Consider the following 23,025-nt stretch of genomic DNA (forward strand, 5'->3'; position numbering starts at 1 on the left):
GCAAATGCAAAATTAATGCATTCTTCTGAAGAGAACAATACTGTCTAGCTAAAAATAGCATACAGAGCCCAGAAAAAAAAAAAAGAAAAAAAAAAAAAAAAAGAGAAAACAGAAGCACAGGCTGAACAACTGGCTTCAGACTCCCAATGGCAGAGGGCAACAAAATTCAGACCAAGCAAAAAGGAGGAGCACAGAATGTCAGGTGAGCTCAGCTACTCTATAACACAGCTCCCCCTTGCACCTGGAATAATGTGTCCAAAATTGCCTGCCAGCATCTTGAACCATCAAAAAACAAAACAAAACCCCAACAAAACCCCACTATTTGTTCCACAAATGAGCTGCAAACGCATCTGTAACTCCTCACAGGCATACAGCACAGGGCAAACATGGRACAAGAGAATTACCCCAACTCAACRYCCTCCAAYCTTATATTGGTCAAGAAAAKATATCAATGGRAAATTATCTTTYCTTGGCYAATTTTTMAYCTTCTGCTGCCTTTGGAACTACATGGAATGAATCAACTTCTGCAGATTCAAGTCAAGAGARCATTCAAAAACATTCTGGCGTTACTTTGCTCTGCTGCCTCAACTCAACACCCAGCAGAAATGCTGGTAAAGGTAAAATGCAATACCAGAAATCTGAACATTAATAATTCTCCCACATAATTATTATTCAGTGGGAGAAATAGTAATTATTCAAATAATAATTATTTATTAAACAAATTATTCCAAAATCTCTAGTTTGGTGACTGCAGTCCCCGGGAAGGGACCTCCGTGACCCAGACCTTACATGGGGTGTGTGCTCCTACAAAGTGCCAAAACAATACAGACACACATGACACCTGCAGACTGAGCTGTGGACACAACCATTTCAAGTCAGAACCTGTTTCAGGCATCTGCAGAGCTGTCTCGGGAGCAAATATAGCCCTGGACCTGGATAAATTCTCACCTGAATACAAGTTGCAACATGACAAGCTTTCCCAGGCCAAGATTGTTTTCGACATGCTCCTGTGAGAGTTCCTGCTGCTCACTAGCTAGTCCAGGAGCTTGAAAAATATTATTTTATATGTTCACACTTTCCATTGGGCTCTGGGCTTTTTCCCTGCAAGGACTGCAGGAGGGAGGAGACAGAAAGCCTTGCAAARAATCCTTTGGGATCTGATCTGATTCTATGTGTGCAATAACCACATGCAGAACTGCCTTTTTTCCTCTGACTCAAAACCTCTTATTTGGCCAAAAATACAACATTAGTGGCTCCTTGGGGTAAAATTATTTTCACTGGAGCTATGACAACATCCACCAACTTTTTTCAGCCTCCTGTGTAAATAAGGGACTTTTTCTAATATCCTGTGCAGAACTGAGCACAGGAAAAACACCCTGACATTATGTAACAAGTGCTGGCCACGCAGTCACTCACACCCAGCCCAACATGCCCCTCCAGCCACCAGCTCTGGTTACTGACCTGGATTTGCACAAGCCTCAGACTGGCACARGGCAGAGCCCACCTTCAGATAATGTGAGATCTCAGAAAAGCGTTGCTAATTTGTACAATTATATCCACCAGCAGAATCAGTACGGTTAGTACACTCCCAAATGCCCCAGCACCAGGAATCATGCAAACAAGAAACACTTGGTTTCATATAACAAAAAGCTCCTTTCAGATTTAATCTTAAAAATAGCATTAGAATGGCCTTTAAATGAGCACCTTGCCATCCTTCTGCCCTAAGGCACAGCAGCAAAACTCCATTAYTCCCCAGAGATGTTAGTCCACCTGATCCTTGAACACCAACACTGTGGYTAAACAGCTTGCTTAGACCTCTGTTTGGCATTTCACTGTACCCATCAAATACTTTGGGGAAAAGAAAAAGCTTAAAAKACAAGTTTCACATGCACTTTGAAGTATTAAAATAGCAGAAAGCAAAGAAAAAGAACAACTTTTTTTGTACAAAACARGGTTTTAAAGTCAGCTTCATGACTTCTGGGATCCCAAGAGGTGCTTTCGGAAGGCGGGGGGTTGACAGTGTTACAAATCCTTTGCTCAAAATCCCAGGCACCCATCGCACAAATGAAACCCAGCTTCTAATTCAGGCTCAGAGGGTTCCTCATATCCTGTTTAGCAGCTAGAATTTCCCTTTGCATCAAATAGATGCACCTGCAGCACTTTTCAATATMACCCATGAGAWTCAGGAGATTCTGTCCAGCTTCAAWCCAGAGCCAATGCTGCTGAGACACCAAGGGATGGAGACCAAGGGTTKTGAGACTGCTGGACACATTTTGCAATATTTTCCCTCAAAACATTGTCCCCAGCCTTTCCCACTGATGCTGAAGGAAGCAGTCATGCAGTGGAGACTGGAGAAACAAAAGGAGCCCAGCCTGCGTTGGAGAATAACCTGAGTAATGAGTAACTTGCACACCCCATCAGCAGGATTTTAATTATGAACAAAACACCACTTCCCAGAAGAGGTTCTAAAAACAGAGAGCAAAACGTAGAGGGGAAGAAGGTGTCCCTAGAGACTCAGTCAATTAATATTTCAGCAAAACTTTTCCTTTTCACCAGAACTCCACTGCTTGCTTTTCACCAGAAACATCCCCAGAGATTTATTTTCCTTCCGCTCCCTAATTAACTTGTATTAATCTTTCCTCTGCTTCCATGTTATTTTGAGGATTCAAATTCAGATTTCCCTCTTCCCTTGCACCTCTGAAGTGTGTCACACTTGGYAGAAGGCAGCACAGCACCCAAAGCAAAGATGTGGATGTGAAGGAGACCCTGGCCCCAGGGAGCTGCTTCTGCACTTCCCTGCATCCCAGAGTGCCTCGTGCTGGCTGCCTCAGGGAGAGGTAAAGACTATTAAAATGAGTAATTATCCCCTCTTTTACACCCCCAGACTGCAATAACAGAGATATGAATCACAAGTTTAACCATTTTATTGTATTAAACTCTGGCAAACGGTTTATTCTACTGGGATTTCCTGCAGCCTTTTCTATCTAAAGGTGACACTACAAGGCATAAATGGGCCACAAGTATTCACCTCTTGTACATGGAGAATGAGATCACAGTTAACAACATTAACACAGCGTGGATTCACCAGAGCTCTCCAGCTCTGTGCTTTATTTACCTTGATGTGATTAAGTACCTAATTACACAGTCAGTGCTAACAGCCAGGGCATGAAATGYAGAGCTGTTACAAGCAAGGGGAGTTCTGCTCAGGTCACCCACCCAGATAAGGTCTGAGCTTGACTTTACACCTTGTTTCCACAGTGATTTGCTAAGGAGGAGACAGATGGGCTGCATGCTGTCAGAAGATACCTGGGTTAGTTTTCATGCGGTGCCAGTTTGGCTACACACACATGCAAAGCATTTTCCACGATGGGGCCAATATTAAATGAAGGAATCATCAATCCTGGGGATTTTTTTAAGCCAGGGTAAAACCTGGCACTCAAGAAGAGACCAAATATCTTTCCTGGAATAAGGTGGGAACCATTGTCTTGAAAAACAAGAATGTAACTGTTTCTGCTTGCTCAGGAGCAAAGTTTGGTGTCCCAGGAGCTAATAACCACAAGAGACCATGCACGGACAAGAGCAAAAGGCAGGAGAGGGTTAACAGACATTCTGTGGTGTCTGAAATACAAAACTCCAGAAAATACCAGACATCAGATGTTTAGCACAAYTCTACCAAGTTATGACACAGTTTTGAGCACACAGTTGGTGCCAGTACAGAGCACCCAAATTCCCCAGCACCACCACACCAGGGTCCCTGGTTTGGCACTGGCCGAGCCAAAAGACAGCAAAGGTGCTGATGGCTTTTGGSACAGAAATGGTTCCACTGGAAGCTGACAGCACAAATTGTCATTTTCAAGGCAATGCCGTTTCAACTTTAACAGGCAAATCTACTCTGAAAAGGAGCATTGAAAACTGGCACTTTCATCCCTCTCAGACACACTCCTCAGTATGTTTAGTATTGTGCTCACAAATCTGGRTAACAAGCAAACCTGTATTCTGCTGCACCAGGAGACAATGTCTGATTCAACTTCTGTCTCCCCTTWCCCATCCAAGGCATCACAATCCTCTTTAAGCTAAAGACCACCTGAGCTTTTTTAATAAAACCACATTGTAAAAAGTCGYATTGAAAACCACACAAAATCTCACACCACTCCTCTCCTTTGACTTTTAAAAAAGCAGAAAATAGCAGCTAGCACTGAGCTTGTTTCACATGCCCTTTCCTTTGCTACTTGCTCATCCACATGTATAGAGAGGATGAATAGGCATGCCTCAAATAATCCCATTTATTTTGAGAGCCTCAGGATGAGAAAAACACTTTCTAAGGTTTGTCCATCCCATTCTCCCCCAAACTTGCCCTCTTTGCTTTTCTGAAAAGTCTTTGGGGCTAAAACTTAAATGTCAGCAACATTTCTGACTCTTTTGAAAAGCCGGTCAAGGAAACTAAGTGCTACAGAAAGACAAACCTCTCGTTCACCCAATCCTAAAGAGTAAGCAAATAAAGCACAGAGGGATTCTTACCTGCCAGGGCCTGGTTCACCCTGCTGGGTTTGGGCATCTTAACAGGCAGGGTTGGGGCACTGGAGAGAGAAAAAGAAAAAGTGATGATTTCAACAGCAAGGACCAGTCACCAACAAAACAGAAACAACTCAGCAGTACACTGTTCCCTCCTAAGTGCCAGGGCCCTGGATATATTAACAGAGATCAATTGCTCAGATGAGCCCCAGCTGGGACCCTCACCCACGCATCCTTTTCCCACCGCTCCAGCAGCTGTATTTAAGGAGCCATGTCCTTACTTGAGCTATCTCCTAGATTTACTTACCTCCGAGATGGGCCTTAGGGCTATGCTGTATGGAGCTACCTCCAGTTCCATCTCCTCCTGATTGATCCATTCCTCCTGCTGGACCCTGCTCTGATCCTGGGATGCATCCCTGTTCTTGCCACTCCACCACAGAACTTCCTATGAGCAGCCAACCTGCACTACACACCCAAGGGGAATGTGAGGACATGGGACGAAAGGCTGAAGGAGACCTGGAAGAGCTTGGGCCCCATTTTCATTTGAAAATTAGAGAATTTGGACACTAAACATCCCTTTTAAGTTCCTCACTTGTTTTGGCAGTGCTGGCAGCTGTACTCCAAGTTTGGGATACTTGGGCAGCCAGGGTCATGCCACTAGCTGGCAGCAAGAGTTAGGGAGGAAAGGGGAGCAGCAGCATCAACACTGATGGGGGATCACTACAGAAGAAAGCAAGCTGGATCTACATGAGCAGAGCAAAAACATTTGAAATCCAACATGCTGGCACAGAGAAGCCACCCATGGACTTTGTCTCGGGTGGGATGTGCTTGGGATAGATCAGGCTCATGCACCTCAGCTGCAGTTAATACATGGTGCATTCAGACAGCAATCCCCAAGGACTCCCCAAAATTACAGCAAACCTGGCCAGCTGCTTAGGAATTCAGAAACTAAGGTCTTCAAGAGCCCAAATCTCACCCACTATTTAGAGGAAACCTTCCTCTTTCCAGTTAGGATGCAAGAGCTACCCTGCCCAAAATGGTACCACAAAAGTCCCTTTTTTTAGCCTTGCTAAAATCTTTGTTCACATTTCCATGGCAATGACCAGAGCTGAAAATAATTTTGTGTGACCCCTGACAGGGAGGCATCCCCCTCTCTCCCCTCTCCTACCTGCCACARGTTGGAATAGGTTCCCACACATGTGCTGAACTCCATGAACCCTGGGCAGGACTCAGGGCTTGGTGCAGCTCTTACAGCCAGGCCAAGTGAGACCAGCATCCCTAGACCCTTATAAAGCTCTCCAGACTGGAGAAATTTCCCTTCTGCATCTTTCAAAGGCTGTGCTTTCCCTTCTGCTGCCCCCAATTTTGCAATGTCTTCAAATGATGCAATAGACTGTTCTGGCTATGATTCTAACCCACCACACAGGGGAAATCCTCCCCGTGATTTCAAAGGGCTCTAAATCAGATGTCTTTATGACTTTCTTTCCCAATTCACCCTCTTCAACACAGCTCTTTCTCAAGTATTTCYGTCCTTCTTTATCTCACCCCTTTGCTTCATCCCCGCCCCTAAGATCCTCTTCAGATGATGGCAAGGAGCAGGACTCCTTGTTCTCCAGCTGCAGATATGGAAGGTATTTGAGGACCAGGAACTTGAGAGAATTGCACCCAAAATATCAGAGCCATTGGCTCTTCTCTCATTTCCTCCTCCACCTAAGCAGCCARGAAGACAACACTGAGTCTGTGACCCCACACATGACAGATAATGAGAGTTTGTGTTTCATGGTCATGCCAGGAGATGAAGCAGCACCTTGGGTGCTTTCACTTCCTCACAGAAGGTAAAAATAAAATAAAGCACAAAGTTGAACCTTCCACTGTGCCAGGAAAGCAGGTGGGGGGCAGGGAATCTTTCCAAAGGGCTGGAGCATGGGGTCATCACACCTGGGGCTGGAGAAAGCAAACCCAGAGCTGCCCTGGGAAGGAGATCACTGGTAACCAAGCTTTTGAGAAGATGGCAGAGAAATTCTTCACTCTTCTCACTGCAAGGCTGAAATCCAAGTCATCAGTAAGTCAAAACTTGCATGAAGTTTTCCTGGTTTCAGCTGGGATAGAGTTAATTTCCTTCCTAGTAGCTGGTACAGCACTGTGTTTTGGATTTAGGAGGAGGACAATGTTGATAAGACAGGGATGTTTTAGTTGTTCCTGAGCAGTGTYTACACTAAGTGAGGCCTTTTCTGCTCCTAACCCCACCCCACCCCACCAGTGAGGAAGCTGGGGGCACAAGAAGCTGGGAGGGGACACAGATAGGACAGCTGACCCCAAGTGACCCAGGGAATATTCCAGACATTTGATGCCATGATCAGTAGAGAAATCCAGGGCAAAACTGACTTGGGGGCTGCTGCTTAGCAACTGGCTGGACATTGGTCAGTGGATGTGAGCAATTGCACAATGCATCACTTGTTTTGTACATTTTAATTAYCATCAGCATTATTATTTTCCTTCCCTTCTCTGTTAAACTGTCTTTATTTTAACCCACAGTTCTTACTTTTTTTTTCCCAATTCTCTCCCCCATCCCACTGGGGGAGGATGGAGTGAGTGAGGGGCTGTCTGGTGATTAACTGTCTGCTGGGTTAAACCACAACAGAAGTTAGAAGAACCCTTGAGATCTGCAGAGGGATACAGATAAGCACTTGATGCATTTGCAAGCAATCAAGTTTGGGAAGCAGTGAGTGCACTGCAGATAAATTCCCATCCATGAGCCGGGAACAGCCGCTGATCAGCTGCACTCCTGCTGTAAAGGCAAACTGGGTCAGCTTTTGGCTACTGGAGGCTTTGAGCCAACTGATGTGATGATGGAGAAACCAAATACTTCTTATTTCACTAAATACACACATTGATCAGCAGTATCTCAGCTGACAGTGCTTTGGGATGTGCTGACCCATCCACTGTGCACTGTGGGAGCAGGGCTGCCACGCTCCAAGTTCTGTTACAACTGCAGAAAGCCCAAAGGCTGATGAAATCAAGGGAAATCCACAGTGCTTTGAGGTACCACAACACTGCCTGGGCAGGTCTGCAGCCACAGTGCRTGGGAGGAAGTGCTGCCGTGCCAAAAGAGGTGAGGAAATGCTACTCACAGCCTACCCTGGGTCTGAAATGGGATTTTTGGGGGGAGGAAGGGCATGAAGTAACAAGGAAGGATATTACTATTGTAGTGCAACATGGGCTGTGCCTCCAGTAAGGGAGCAGCACAAACTGACCTATAGTCCACACTCAAGATACTCCAGCATTGCCATACCAGTGCTGGCTTCTGGGGAGAGCTGGAGCCAGGTTGGGGTACCTCCTGCTGATTTATTGAAAACAGCTCAGTTAGGAGAAAAATGGATGTTTTGGTTAAGGGAGATCTGGGCAGCATCAGTGCAAGAGCAAGCACTGCAATGTGGAGAGATGAGAAGGATCAACTGAGGCACCTGCTGCCGCGGCCCACGGAGTTTTCTTGCCAGGTAATGCCTTTGACTCCTGGCCAAGTGTTCAGGCTGTGCTTGCAACACCTGAAAGTCAACGCCTGAATTCTCTGAATGTTTCTTGGTATTGATTCCTCCTTCCTGGCCCAGTTTTGTCCTGCTGTTTGCTGCAGCTCCTGCTCTCCCACGGCTCTGTAAGTTGGAGGTTACTGAGTGTAACAGGGATCACCAGGTTGTGAACAAAAGGATGCAAAATAAGACAACGTCCTTGGAGGTTCAGCAAGAAGATCCTGGTAAGATTTCCCATCACTAGTTCCCAGGCAGTCTGCTATGGGAGGCAGACAGGGCAGACTGATATTTCAGCATGACAAACCCACTCGCTTCTCCASAATTTCAAGAATCTGCAACACCAGTGACACAGCAAAATACAAGTCCAGCAATTAACTGTGTCAACAGCTTGGAATCCAAGGCTACTGCCAGGATGGCTCCAGGTTGGAGCCATCACCTGAGCCACACATACACAATATCAGAACTGGGAAGCCTGTAGGAACTCACCCTCTCCACCTCATATGGCCTTTTCTTCATTTCTCTCCCCTGCATACAACCAGCAGGCCACGTATCCCTGTATCGTGGCCACAGATCTCTGTATCATGGCCACATATCTCTGTATCATGGCATATTTGTAGCCCTCTGGGCAATAGCCAACACTTCTCTTCACAGATTAGGGCAGCAACCAGCCCTGCTTTACCCCAGGTGCCACCAAAACACCKGAAGGTCCAAACCCCTTCTCACGGCTCACCAGTGACATTAATGACCCACCCAGTGGTAGCACCATGCTGCTAAAAGGGCTGCAGGACACAGTGAGCACAGTGGAACCAGCACCAGGAGAGTTCCTCAGCACCCAAGGAGCTTGTAGGAATGCCTATGGACAAAGCTGAAGGATACAAAGGTGGAGAGAGAAAAGGAAAGGCTCTGCCCAGGGTCCCTCCTGAYCTTACAAAGCACTGATTGTGGGTTTTTCCCCCTGGGAGATTTGGGGGTGTATAGCATCAGACCTTTCTTAGAAACACCCCAATTCTGTCAGCATCCTTTTCCAGCTCCCAAGACCCCYGTTTCCCCTGATTTTATACAAAATCCTGCCCCCCTGAGCTGCCTGCCTTATTTTGTAGGCACAAGCCAGACCAGCAGCCAAAGCCTCATMAGCTCAGAGAAGCCTGCAAAGCTACAGCAGGGATTTGCCTGGCTGGAACACTAATTAATATCCTTCAGAAGATTGCTTCCTGCAGATTTCCCTGCTCATATTACAAGCAAGGCACTCCTTACTGTGCTTCARGAGTGCCTTACTCTGTAATTAGACAGCACAGTGCAGGGAACACGGGAGCTCTTGCCCTAGGGAATTGATGTTTTCCCATGTGGGGWGGGAAGGATCCTGCCAGGAGGTGGCTGGGATCCTGGGGAGCTGAGCCCTGCTTCCCAGACCTGGTTAACAGTGCTGAGATAAGGACACAACCCTTGCCATGGCACGCTCCATGTGGAGATTCCAGCACTGCCTGTGAGACAGGCCGGATTCATTAACTGTGTTTAATCCACGAGAGGAAACCAATGCAMCAAGAAGCAAAATAACTTGCCCACATGTAAGTAATTCATTAGCAGCACAGCYAAGGATATTAGCATCTAGTTAAGCCTTGGCATTCCTTTCTGGGTTTTCCAGTGGCTTTGACCCTCTTGAGAGCAGAAGGAAATTAAAGTGCACTTGGCAATGCAGGAGCTCCGCCTGCTCTCACATCAGCATCCACCCTCCAGCAAGCAGGAAATACATTTAATTACCCTCAGTGGCACAGCAGCCCAGGCATGCCCATTTTGGGGGCTACCCCTGCCTGCCTACCTGCTAGAAATAACTGTTACAGCCACACAGGGAGTCAGGCAGCTTTCCAGGATGAAGTGCACCTCGTTCTCAGCCCTGAAGGAGAGGGGTTTCAGTGCTGCCATTTTTGGGTGTGTTTCCTACAGAAACTGGGTGTAAACAGCTGTACGCCTTTCAGTCCTTCCCAATCAATTTTAGAGCCCTTCTGCCCTCTGCAAGTTTTGTGAAAATCAGCAGTTTTGTAAAAGCTAGTAATCTGTCAGGGGTGCTTTGGAGGCAAAATTTGTGGGGTGAACACGACACAACCTTTAGCAGACACGAGAGGATCCAYTGTGGCCCAGTGCTCCCTTCCCTTGGGCCTCAGAGCATGGGCCAGCACAGGAATTGCACATCACAGCTAAGAGGTCACAGCCAGAAACCCTTGGCAGGATAATTAACACAGGATAATTAGCCAAAAAGGTTGGACATTGCGTGATGCAGGACATTGTCTGCAAGGCAAGGGGAACTAACCACCATGCCATGTCCGAGGGGGGAAGACAAGGGACCTAGAGGATAAAATAACCCAGGAATGCTCTGGGTTTAGGAATTAAATGAAACACATTGTTAGARTTTGCTACTCAGGTTTCCCCTAATTCACAGAAATTAAAGGATTTTCTACTGGAACATGGGCTTCATGAGCCCGGGACTGTAAGTCCAGCCAGGAGCAATTACACCCACCCAGTGGCATTTCCGACTCAACCCCAGCACAGGGGTGATGGGGAAAAGCCATCCTGAGCTGTCAGCTGAGGATGAAAAAGTTCCTTTCACATATGGCACGCCGCTGGAAGATGGAGATTGCCCCACTGTGTGCACTTTTTGTTCTGGCAGGGACAGAGGAGAGTGACTCTGGCACAACTAATCCCAAAGGACTGGAGATCACACCCCAARGGAACAGACAGCCAGTGGCCAGCAGAGTGGGGCTCACAGGGGGTATGGGTTTTACACAAGTGTGACAACACTCACACATGCCCCTCCAGGTGTCCAAAGASCTGCCACCTGCCCTGTGTGGCATGTCCTGCTGTCCCCAGCATAGGTGTAACTGTACAATCCCTTTGCATCACCCAGAAAGGCTGGCTTGGCCAGGGATGATTACTAGGACACCAGCACTTCTCCTCCACAAGACAAACAGCTGAGCTGCAGAACAGGTTCAATCAGCCTGACCTCAACCAGCCACAGCATTGCTGRGCACCTCCTGGCTTCTTCCTCGCCATCCCTCTCCTCCCAGTCAGCATTGCCCAGGCTGTGGGCTCAGTTCATGATTACAGGCCCGTGCCAATCTTCTCCAAGCATCTCTCTCCCAACCTCCCTCCCTTCAGGACAGCTTGTCACCCCCCACCAGTAGCACACAATGTACCCAGACCCCAATCGGCTCCAGACAGGCATGTGGAGCAACTGCTCCAGCATTTGGCTCTTTCTTTTCAACCTTCCCACCCTGAGAGTCACTTCACAAATCCTTTGGGGAAGGATGGGGGCTCCAGGCAACCCAGAAACCCCATGCACCCACCAGCAGTTCCTGAGAGAGRGGGACTTCAGCAGCTTCTAGAGCCTTACTGGGAGCTCCTGCAGGCAATGCTAAGGTCCGATTTTCAGCCCTACTCGAAGGTGACTGGAACAGAGAAGCACTGTGGATGCTTAAAGCACCACAAAAAAAAAAAAAATTACCAGGTGGAAAAGAAGCACCAAAAAAGGCCGTGAGAAAGAAGAACAGGATGTGAAAAGTCATTTCACTCAGATGACCCCAAAGACGGAAAGTCCTGATATGACACTAAGAAAAACACCTCAAGATTCACCGCCTTGTTTAAAATGCAAATGAGATTCATACAAACCTCAAACCCCAGTTCCTCATGCAATTAGCAGAATGTGCTTCCAATACTCTGCTAGATTTTAAATCTCTGTACTTACTTGGACAGGTAAGTCAGCCCTGGCAAGTTCCCCCGTAGTTTCCCAAGGGTTCAACAGCTGGATTATTCCCAGCAAAGCGAGTGTAAGGCTCTGCCACTTCCAGCCATTCACAAACAGAGGGAGCAGTCAGCCAGCCCTTGCTGGGTCAGACTCTYGGTGCCAGCACTGCCCCAGACAGGCCACACACACCTCTGCTAGCAAGGRCTTGTGCACAGGAAGAGTTTAAGATCCTGAAAGTGGGATAAYCACTTGTGGCTTGCCCCAGCAGCCCATCCATGGAAAGGAGCCGGGCTGTCGGACCACAAGCTTCTGCTTTTCACTGAGCTGGCAGCAACCAAAAGACCTGAAGAGAAGTGAAGCTCTTCCTCCCCCACCAGTAAGGGGCAAACACAGCTCTCCTTCAGCTCCAGCTGATGGGAGCTGAAATCCTGGGCTGAGAGATGCACACTGGTTTCAGCCCTGTCAGAGAAGAGCCATGGTGAAAATGAGTACAGTGGCATCTCTGCTCTGCATCACCATTTACCCTGAGCACCTGATTTTGACAGAGAATTAATGAGGTCTCAGCCACACTCAGTGAGTCCTGTAGTCTCTCCATGAAGAGGAAGAGTTTTGAACACAGAGCAGTGCTCCCCTCTACGGCCTAATTTGAATAAAATAAATGTGTTTACAAATCCCCTTCTCATTCACTCAGTCCCCCATAAAGCTGTTTTTAAACCTAACTCAAAATACCACTGATCACTATTAATTTTCCCCAAACCTTTGGAATCTCAACCTGCACGAATTCTCCAGCGGTTCAGGGAGACTGGTAGATATGGACTACATTTTAAGTGGGAAGAAAAGAAGTAGAAAGCAGAGGGGAAGTCTTTTCATCCACTGTACCAGATATACAGGCAYAAACCTCTCTCTCCTAGGGAGAAGACTCTTGTAAACTCCTCTGGGACAGAGAGGCTCCAGACCTGAGCCTCTGACCACACATACAGTATTTCAAGGTGAATTGGGATCTGTACCTGACTCCGTTAGATGCTGCCAGTGCTGTGCTGAGATTCCCAGTTTGAGCCAAAACCCAGGTGCTCTGTGCATTGAGCCTTGGTGTCGACCTTGCTCCAGTCAAAGTGGGTTTGTTATAGGGCACGAAGCCAACACTGGAAGAACTTACTGACGCTGTCCTCCCAGGAACCTGATGAGTAGTGGAAGAGTTGGGAAAGTTTGTCATGGAGTGACGGTAGCGTGTGGTGATGGGACCAGTCCCGCTGTTTGGCCAGCACTGCTGGCAAGAACATCCCACCCCTGTGTGAAGGGGTGTAGTGGAGGTCGTCACCGGGTACGGGGCGTCCAAACGCCTCTGAATGCTGCGGCGGAACCTCGTGGTCTTGTTGGTCTGGACTTGAGCCACAAAGTCAACTTCATAGTTGTAGCCCAAGGAGCCAAGATCGACTCGCTGGTGGTTCGTGGCACGGGCCTGCTCCAGGAATACGCAGACGTTCATCTCGTAGGGGGACCACCCACCGTCGTCGTTCTGCCACTCCCAGACAATGCCCTGCCCGGCAGCAGAGTCCCCTGGGAAGACGTGTCTGCGGACAGCCCGCATCGTCCCTGCGTGGGGAGAGGAGGGGAGAATAAATTCAATAATTTACTGAGCAGAGAAYTAAGAGAGACCTTGTCCAAGGGATCTGTCCCTGCTGCCTACACAGGAGTGGCTTTTCTCACTCTCCCTCAAGAGGGGCATTAAAAGACTTTCTCTTCCCAACAGGGCTGGGTTTGCTCATAAAGCTTAGAGAAATGCAACATCCCTGAGATCCCTGTCCCTCTGCCAAATCTGATTGTGGGCTGGCAGCAGGTTCAAAAGCTGCTAGGAGGAAGGGTGGGAAAGGAGGGAAGGAGAGAGGATGCAGACGCAGACACACCCGAGCACAAAGGCACAGTGATCRCATATGCGTCCCTGACGTTAAAAGGAAAAATAAAGTGAAAAGAAAAAAAATCAAGCTGAGGCACAGATCTGGTTAAAAAAAACCAACTCCCACAGCCTTGACAACAGAGTAACTATAGAGACAAGACACCATCGGGAAGTGCTTTGAAGGAGCACTTAAGGGGCTGAACGCCCACTTTGCTACACAAGGGTAGGGGGAATTTTGGTCTTGGCAGAGTGGGTGAAGTCCCACAGGGGCAAGGACTTTGGAGAAGGGCAAACTTCTCCAGTCTCCTGACTGCTGGTAAAGAGAGCAAGACTAGAGAGGGGAAGACAATGAAGTAACTTAAAAACTGGAGAGAGCAGCTGTTCAGACAAAGGGAGAGAAATGGAAGCAGACATGCTACTGTTGCAAGGCCACTCRACAGCAACAGCCGGAGCTCGAACCCTCTGGAAGCATGGCTTTCCCGGATGACTTCACTCCTGGGCACTTTATCCCTTATTCAAAAAAGGAGCAGCCTAATGAGAGGGAAGGAAGCCACYCAACAGGACGGTAACTCTTCAACCTCTGACAAATGGGTTCCTGCAGCAGGGTCAAAACTGCTGCAGCTGCTGGAAAAACCCTCAGTAGCATTCTGCACGGAGCAAGAAGAGCAGGAAATGCTATGGGACAAGTAAGTCTGGGGATTTAGGAAGGCAGGGGTGAACAGGGGTGCAGTGGATTGTTACAACACAGGAGGAGTTCAAAGAAGAGCACCAAGAGGAAAATAAATAAATAAAGCCTCTAAAGAGGTCATGAGAGTTATGGCACCCTGCTCYACAATCCCTGGCACATTTACAAGTACCCACACCTAAAGCCTGAGGAGAACTGCTCCAGGATATCACTGGTGACTCTGTGGGGCACAGGCAATCCAAGCTTCACACCCAACAAGCATATCCCAAGGAAGAAGGACAGCCCTCATGGGACTCCACACTGCCAAAATCCAACTGTCTCTGTGTTCATGTTCTGCCTGCCTGGATGGTGGCATGAGGACCACTGTTATTCTATGCARTAGTACCAGGATGTTATGGAAACTRTGTCCTTACTTCAGCAYTGCTAAAGTTCCAGAGCTGACACAAAGGCTAAGGCACTTTTAAAGCCAGAATGTKCCAGCCTAAGGAATGCCAGGATTTGTGCTCTTGCTCCAGAGCAGCATCAAGCATCCTGCTTATTGCAGAGYGGGACTCTCCAGTGACACCAACCAATAGACAACATCTCATCAGCACACTTAAAGCACTACCAGCAGCCAGTGAAACACAACCCACCCAACAGTACAACCATGGAGCTCAGGATTCCTGTGGGACCAGACCTTCCTCTGGCAGAAAGCATCAGCAGAATCAAGGTAACTGTCTCAGCCTGGAACTGATGTCTTAGTGGGAAAGATGAAACAGCCAAAAGCAAACTCTAGCAATGACCGCTCCTATCCAGCAAGTACTGCCAAGTTTCAGAAAAACAAACTCACAGACTCAAAACATGTGTAACTTTGGGAATGAACTCTTGAGCAGGAGGAGGACTAGGGATGAGATTGGACTGGGAATGAGACGGTGAGACATGTACAACATTTAGATATGAGTGCAGAGAACCTGCTCCCAGAAAAAGGGGACTACCGCAGGTAAGGGAAGGTGTCCATCCCAGGAGATCTGCAAGGTTGTCCCTGCTCCACTGGCAGGTCACAAGCTAAAGGCAGCACTAAGGGGACTTTTCAAGACTTGCAAGCAACTTGTGTTTTTAACATCCTCAAACAGCAGCAGAAAAAAAGAACTTTTATCAGTCAACAAGAAGACCAAGGCCATGCACTTGGAAAACATCCCCCTTCCCCCAGGCTGGCAGGGAAACTGGCATTCCTCTCTGGGGTGGGCAAACAGCTGTGGTCAGAGGACAATTCCTGCTGCTCCCCTGCACTCACTCCCAGCTAATCTGCCTCGAGCAGCAGCTGAAACCCACGGCTAATCCTGCCCACAAGATCCCCCCRCACAGCTGTCACTCCCTGCTGCTGGGGACGCTGCTCCCGTTAACACTGGCTTCCTGTTATTCTCCCTGGCTTCCTTTGAAGAGCCTATTTATCTRTTTAATAGCTAATGAGCAGAATACAACAGCCTATTTTTTGCACTGTTTAAAGATTTTTCATGGGGATGTTTCCTGCAGAGATTCTTTTCTCCAGCACATGACAAAGTTCAGCTGGTGGCTCGCTTAGAAAGGTTCACGTTTAAGGCAGAGCCTTGCAGAGAGAAAAAGCTTCACTTAGAACTGGGCCACAGAAAGGGGATATGAGAGCTTTTCCAATAGTCATGCTGCAGAGCACACAGGTATTTTTGGAAGGAGGTTCACAGCATTGGCCACTCTGATCAGCATCCCTTTGGATCAATGGGAAATGCTGCAGGAGAATCAGCCTTTTTGTTATTAACTCAAACTCAGATCTAATCCAAGGGAAGATGAGATCATACCAGCCAACACCATTTCCAAAATTGAACTGGACTGTCCCACAGAGATGAACAACTCCAAACCGCCCTGCAATGGGCAATATTCACAGTTCTGAGATTTTTCAAAGGTGTAAAGAGACACAAAACCTCTAAGGACAGACAGCTGCATTCGTGGAATGTCCCATTTACATGGGGACACATTTCACCCTCCCACATGCTCTCTGCTCACCTTCACCAAACAGCTTAGGACTGCTGTCTACATGKTAGAGCACTGGCTGAAAGGGCCAGGGGCTGGAAGGCTCCTTCACAAGTCTGGCATGAAAAAAMCAGGAAAGAAACAGCTGCTGGTGCTAGCTCTGATGGTCTGTGCTGTACTGCTCGAAGCCACAGCCTCAGCTGGGCTTCCAGGTGTTTAAACAGGCCAAGCTGAGCACACCTGCCGAGGCATCCAGCTTACAAAGCTCCTCACCTCACCCAGGACACCGCTAGATAAATTCAGCCTAAGGTCACCAAGTCAGAATAAAAACACGGATGCAGCTGTGATAACCACTCACATTTGCTCCAACCACTTCCCTTTCCTGTCAGAATTGGCTGATCATGCAGTTGATTCAAAATATTGCTCATTTACTGTTTCAGCTGGCAAGAAATCAGTACATGCCCCTGTCTAAAGCTTGGGATGATGCTAGACTGTGTCCTGGGGTGATGGGCAAAGGGGAAACTGATGAATGGAAAATTTTCCAAAACAGCCATTCATTTGGGGTGTGTAATTTGGGATCTCCCTGGATTTTCCAGGGATGAAGTGCACGCATTCCATCCTTGCCCCTTTTCTAATCTCCAGCTGCTCAGAACATCTGGAGCAAAAGAGGGCAGGAGTCATCTCTTCAAATTCTGAGCTGCTACTCTCATTAACCCCAGCAAAGAGGAGAATGAAAATCAGGTCTCAATCCTGCTCTTAAGCCCTTCCTGCCCTTTCTCCCTGGGAGGAAGCAAGCCAGTCTCGCACAGCACAAGTGGAGGGAATATTCTGCTGCAGCATTTTGGTGTTGTGCAGGGGCTGCAGGCATTCGCAAGCAGCTTGAGCAGGGCTGCATGCCAAGGTAAAGCAGCTGGCACTCCAGCTCCAGAGGGAGTGAGGGATTCAAGCAGGAGGGTTGGAATCGTAAAAAGGCCTTTTTTACGCAAGTGATCTTGAATGGATGTGTGTGTGGGGAGAGTTTCCAGCTCTGAGAGCTCTGTCTCACAGGCTGTGAGCTCTGGGGGTCCCATGATGATGCTCCTGAAGAGCCCACAGCTGCCTGCCGGCATCCAGCTCCACGGATTTTTCCACACTGGGCAGCAGACAGCATCAGGAGAGSAGCAGATGCGCTCACAGAGCTGCCCAGCATGGCAGCAAACAGCAGAGCCTTCCACACAGAACAAGGCCTTGCTTATCCCCAGGCACACCAGCAAAATGGGCGGGGAAGCTCCCTTACCTGTATCCTGCCGGAACTGTGTCAAGCTTGGAATGTCAATGACATAGGGAGCCAAGGTGGGATCCGCATGTCCCAAAGGGATGCTGCTGACCAGCCCCGACCCCGARCGCCGGCCCTTCTGCTGAGAGGCCTGGATAACCTGCTCAATGTAGCTGCAGACATTGCCTCGGTACGGCCTCCACCTGCCAAACTCATCCTGCCATTCCCACACCGCCACCGCCGTGGAGCTGCTGCTGTGCCCCGGGGCAGAASCGGGCGGTCCGGATGGCCCGGCTGAACTGCTTCCCGCTCCCTGAGCTGCTGCCATGTTCCTCCCTGAGGTCTGGGCACGCCGAGATTGGAAGTGGCAGCCGCGCCGGCCTTACACCATTTTCTTCTGGGAACCTGCAGCAAGAAAGAGAGAGCACAGGGAACTGAGAGTGATGTCCCAAATCCCTCCATCCCCCATCCGTATCACACAAGCCATTTGAGAGGGAAACAAGTTCTGACTTTCACAGAGGATGTTCACTAYGGATTTAAGGTCCTTCAGAGAAGCAGACTGGCCTCAAAACCCTCTGGCTGAGGGTGGGTGCAGCATCATCGCCCACTCCCAGCCAATGCTGGCCACTTCCCCAGGTAATTAAGAGCAAACACTCTCTAGGGAGATTCTGCTTCCTACAGTTTGTGGCACCTAACATGACCTGAGTCACCACAGATCTCTACCAAACCATCCCCGAGCCACTGCTGATCTGTGTCAGGCAGACCTGTAAGCCTTGGCATGAGTTCAGACACACACTAGCCAGGACTGTGCCAAAGCAAGCTGCCATTCTGCCCCTTCCCCAYGCTCAGCACTGCTCCTGGCAGTGTTATACACTGACCACTCCAATGTGAGCTGCCAAATGCCAGCCAAACACTCATTCACAGAAATGACTTAGTTACACAAGTGGTTCCCAAACTCTTCACACTGATCTGAGCTCCAGGGCTACACCATCAGCACCATTCAGGCTTCTGACCACTTAGTTTTGRCCCAGGATCAGTCCCCTRACTCCTTCTGTGCAGCATTATACAWGCAAATAAAGCCAGAAACAAATCTTAACACTCAGTTTGCAAATCACAGTACACATACTTCTTTAGTGGAGTGTGGTCCCAGCAGAAGACATGGGATGGGAAGGAGGGCAAGAGAACCAGGAGGAACAGGGCATAATGAACTGCCTGTGCCAAGAGCAGTGATATAGCAGGTGCTCAAGATCAAAACACACCTATCCACAGCTTCTCAGGTTGGAAAACAAGGAACATCTTGAATTAAGGGATAATCTGCATCTGAGGCTCAAGCCCTTAAGAGATGATTTGGGGAAGAATGAAGAAGGGGAAGGAGCACAAAGACACAAAGGCCAGGGAACAAATTCCAACAAGAAGAGATCACCGCTCTCAGCCCCCAAGGGATGTAAAAAGAGCAGATCCAAAGGCATCACATGATCACTAAGAGACACCAGAGGTCTGATATTTGACATTCCTTGTCTGTTGTGTCATTCCAAGGAATCCTGTCCAAACSATCTGGACACACATCTGTCCAAATTCTGGACAACCACTTAGAGATCCCTGTGCTGGTGCTCGTGTGTAGGTGGGTTTGGCTGTGAATGAGTGAAACTCATTTTGTTTTAAAATAAATTYGCCTTCTCCCTCCTGAGGTCTCACRTCATTGATTGCTCGCTTAACTCCCAGCAGTCAGCAGGGAGCTGTGAGCTTCCTTCCCATCCAATGGAAAAGTTCAGGTCTCCCAAGAGGCAGAGAAGCAGTGGGTGGCTTCCACTGGAAGATGCCATCTGCACAGAGAATGACATCCCTGCCGGATGGAGGAAGATCCCACGCTCCATGGWGCGTCCCATCCATCATGCCCATGTGGCTTGATAGCTTAAAAAAGACAGAGGAGAGCGAGCACAGAACAGACACACCCACACGTCTGCATTTATAAGAGGAAAGCAACACTTTGCCCAGGAATTCAGTGTAAATTAGTTTATGAGCTGCTCTGAGATTTTTATACAACATCCCCAGCTCAACTGGTCTTGGTGACAAACCACTCCAAATYGCCAAGACCCAGCCCCGGTCTGTGCTATTAATCTCTTCCTTGTAATCCATTCTCCCCTAACACAYCAAGGACAGTTATTTTACTGCTCAAAACAGCAAATTAAGAATTAAGGTATCAAATCGAACACCTGCCTCTGCCAGTTCTTTTTATGGCAGGTTTCACACCAACACTTCACCTCAGGAACTACCAGCATTGTCCGTGCTCAGCTCASGCTGTGGATTTTCTGTCCCACCCAYCTGCACCAGRYGCTCTGAACCCCAAATACAGAATAATCACTTTTTTCCCCCAAAGTTGTTCATCTGAAGCCACAAGCAGAGCATRGGAGAAGAGGGAGGCTGTGAGGAGGGAGTCAGCGATTCGTTTTCCTTCCCTTCTGAAACAGCAGCAGGAAACGCAAGCAAGAAGACACCGCAGCTGAAAAGCCACCTCCTTCCTGTGCCACCTCGCACTAGYTGGGGTAGCAGCCAGGTGACAACAGCCTATCCCTCACCCCTGGGTGACAGAGATGCTGCAAATCCTGGACCACACGTGAAGAAGGTACCCAGACTAGCTGCACGTGAGTGTCGCGTGCTCTGACATTCACTTCCCCATCTGAGTGGAAAAATATTTCCTGTGCTGGGACTGCTGCTCCAGAGGAGGAGCGAGGGGCGTATTTCAGCCTCCTGCCAGTTCTTGCTGAATGCTGCTGGAGCCAGCAGCTGTTTGCACGGATTGGGAAGCGAGGAATGCGGGAGAGCATCAGTAAGCCAAAATTACACAAGTCCCTGAGTTAAGCCAAACAAGGGAAAGAACAGGCCTAAAGTTGCAGTTCTTGACTTCTCTTTGAGAATTCAGACGCACACAAATATTAAAAGCTGAGAAATTCAATACTGGAGCTGCTTTGTATGGTGTTCAGTATTACACTATGGCAAAAAAGGGTTTGGGGAAGAGTGGGATGTCGTTTGGGATGTGTTACACATCCCAGCTCACATCTTTACTCAAATCCCATGGACTAGAACACTTCACCTCAAGCTTTAAAAATACCCTGAAAAGCTGAAATTTATACCAACCTTAAAAGCTCTTRTTCACCAAACAGCTCTGGCTCCAGCCAGAAATCCTCCGAGCCACCCTTCCCCCAGTGAAAACAAAACCCTGGCTAATTTAAGTGCAGACTTAAGTATTCCAGCCAGATGCCTTTCACTTTGAAGGTATTTGGTAATGTGGGCTCAGAGCTTYAGTTTGGATTTGTTTGGTTGGAACTTTTTGCCCAGCAAAACSCCTGAAACATTTGCCCACATGGCTTTAATTGGGGACTTGGACAGGAAAAAAACTGAGTGCATTTCAGACATGTTTTCCAACAGCTTCATTCCCTGATCCTCAAGCTCCAGCAAATGGTGGTGAGAAAGCTGGAGAAGGGAAATTAAAGCCTTTCGAAGCTGTGTTTAATTCTCTGTTCTASTTCCAGAAAGCAGAATTTTCTTTCACTTTAAATGAAGGATCTTAAAATTCATGGATCTGAGATGATTTCTAAAAATGCCAACTCCTTTTTTAAGTTTCTGAACTTGAATTGCCAGCASTGGTAAAAGTTTACATAAAATGCGATCTTGTACCTGACAAAGAAAAAGAGCCTTAGGAGCGCTTGAACTGGGCTGAATTAAAAATAAAAATCACCAGATTGGTAAAATAGAGACTTTTTGGCAGGTTGTTCAGAAGAGTGCCCAGGAGGGATTTGTTAAGCATCACTACACCACTGTGAGAGACAGGGCTGGGAGGGCAACAAAGATCCCATGGGAGGAGATTACACAGGGATTAGGGGACCACATAAAGCACAGGGATGCCATGGGGCTGTACTAAGACGTGACCCTGCACCGGGGGCACATCTGGAGCAGCATTACAGGTGCCCTGTGCCCCACCTGACCCCAAACCACACAGCCAGTCCCCCCACAGCTCCCCACACCAACTGAGCTGCACTTCTGGGCACAGCAAAACCTGATGCAAGAGGGTTGGAAGCTCTTGCCAGGTAACTCGTACCCAAACACACCTTTCCTTACACAAGCACCCAGCGCCGACCAACAGCAACCAAAGAGAAAGAACAGAGCCCGGCAGTAGAGAGGAAGTCACAGCAATAACTCCAAGCACACAGATCCACCCCAGTCCTGCCCTGTCCCAGCCTCTGCTGATCCTCGCGGCACAAGGTGGCTGAGCTGACAGCCAAAACAACAGRAGAAATAAACCCGGCTCCTCCAAACCTGGATTGCTTCCATCCAAAACAAGCTTTAAGTGAGTTCCCCTAGGAGGGAGAAAAAAAAGAGACAGCAACTGAGGCGGAATAAAGCGTCTGGCTGTCAGTTAAGCCGAGGGCTGATTTCGGGCACGGGTGAATAGGAAAGCTGAGGCAGCAAGAGGAGGGCAGGTACACCTAGACAGAGGATCTCACCTGGACACAGGATCACACCAAACTCTGTGTTCAACCCGACCACTCCTGGGACCTTCTGGCGGGTTATTTATTTGTGGGGAGGCTACCGACTTGTGAGGTGCGAACCTGCCACGATCTGGAGGGCTCCTCAGCTCCCCAACGGCTCCGGCTCGGGGCAGCAGCTCCTGGAGCTCCGGAGCGGCCGAGCCGTGTCCCGCCCCGGAAAGTCCCCCGGTGGCTCGGGGCCGGCCGCCCCTCAGGGAGTTCCCCCCAGCCCTGGGCAGCACCCGCCATCCACCGCAGCCTCTGCTGCCTCCGACCGGCCCGCCCGGTGCCACGGACCCGCCCCGGGCGCCACGGGGACACCGACCGGCCCGGGAGCGCCGGAAGGACCGGGGCCTGGTGCGAGGGGAACCAAGCCYGTGTTCCCGGACCGACGGGACGCAAGGCAGGCCGAGCCCGAAGCAGCCACAGCGGCCCGCGCGGTCCCTCACGAACAGCCCCTGGGCTGCGCGGCACAGGGAACGGGGCGCCGGGGGTGCCCGCCCGGGGGTGCCCGCCCCGCGAAGCCCAGCCCAGCTCAGTCCAGCCCAGCCGTCCCCGTCCCGGCACCGCTGTCCCCCCGTCCCGTCACCCTTTCCCCCGGCCCGGCCCGCCCCCCTCCGGCCCCTCACCCCGAGCAGGGCCCGGCGCCGCCGCTCCCGGCCCGCGGTCACAGAAGCTCCGCGCATGCGCCCGCGAGGCCGCCGGGCGGGAGAACTGAGGGGGCGGGGCCAAGGGGGCGGGGCCAAAGGGGAATGAGGGACGTGATTGGTGGAGGCCGTGAGGGAGAGTAACGGTGAGTGTGAGACGGTGCGCGGTGCCGGGTGTGAAAATGAGTGTGATAGTGATAATGAGTGTGAAAATGAGTGTGAGAGTAATAGTGTGAGATACCGGGTGTGATACTGAGCGT

At 49.2% G+C, this 23,025-nt stretch overlaps 1 protein-coding gene across 3 annotated transcripts in view; it reads right to left on the reverse strand.

The window, feature by feature from the left end:
- The window catches only part of DTX2 (deltex E3 ubiquitin ligase 2), a 34,655-nt gene extending 11,839 nt beyond the window's left edge, over positions 1–22,816 (reverse strand). For 2 of the 3 annotated variants that reach the window (XM_057373324.1, XM_057373320.1), the window contains exons 1-4: positions 22,748–22,816; positions 17,614–17,997; positions 12,783–13,368; positions 4,519–4,577 (exon numbers count right to left, since the gene is read on the reverse strand). In XM_057373324.1, coding sequence (XP_057229307.1) covers positions 4,519–4,577; positions 12,783–13,368; positions 17,614–17,920 — 952 coding nt within the window. In that variant the 5' untranslated portion in view covers positions 17,921–17,997; positions 22,748–22,816. Of the gene's footprint in view, positions 1–4,518; positions 4,578–12,782; positions 13,369–17,613; positions 17,998–22,094; positions 22,342–22,747 lie in introns of those variants that run through there. The other variant, XM_057373321.1, reaches the window with a different exon arrangement.
- Positions 22,817–23,025: the final 209 nt, after the last annotated feature.

Source organism: Malurus melanocephalus, unplaced genomic scaffold, assembly GCF_030028575.1.
Source record: "Malurus melanocephalus ecotype Western Australia unplaced genomic scaffold, MMel_1.1 scaffold_193, whole genome shotgun sequence".
NCBI lineage: Eukaryota > Metazoa > Chordata > Aves > Passeriformes > Maluridae > Malurus > Malurus melanocephalus.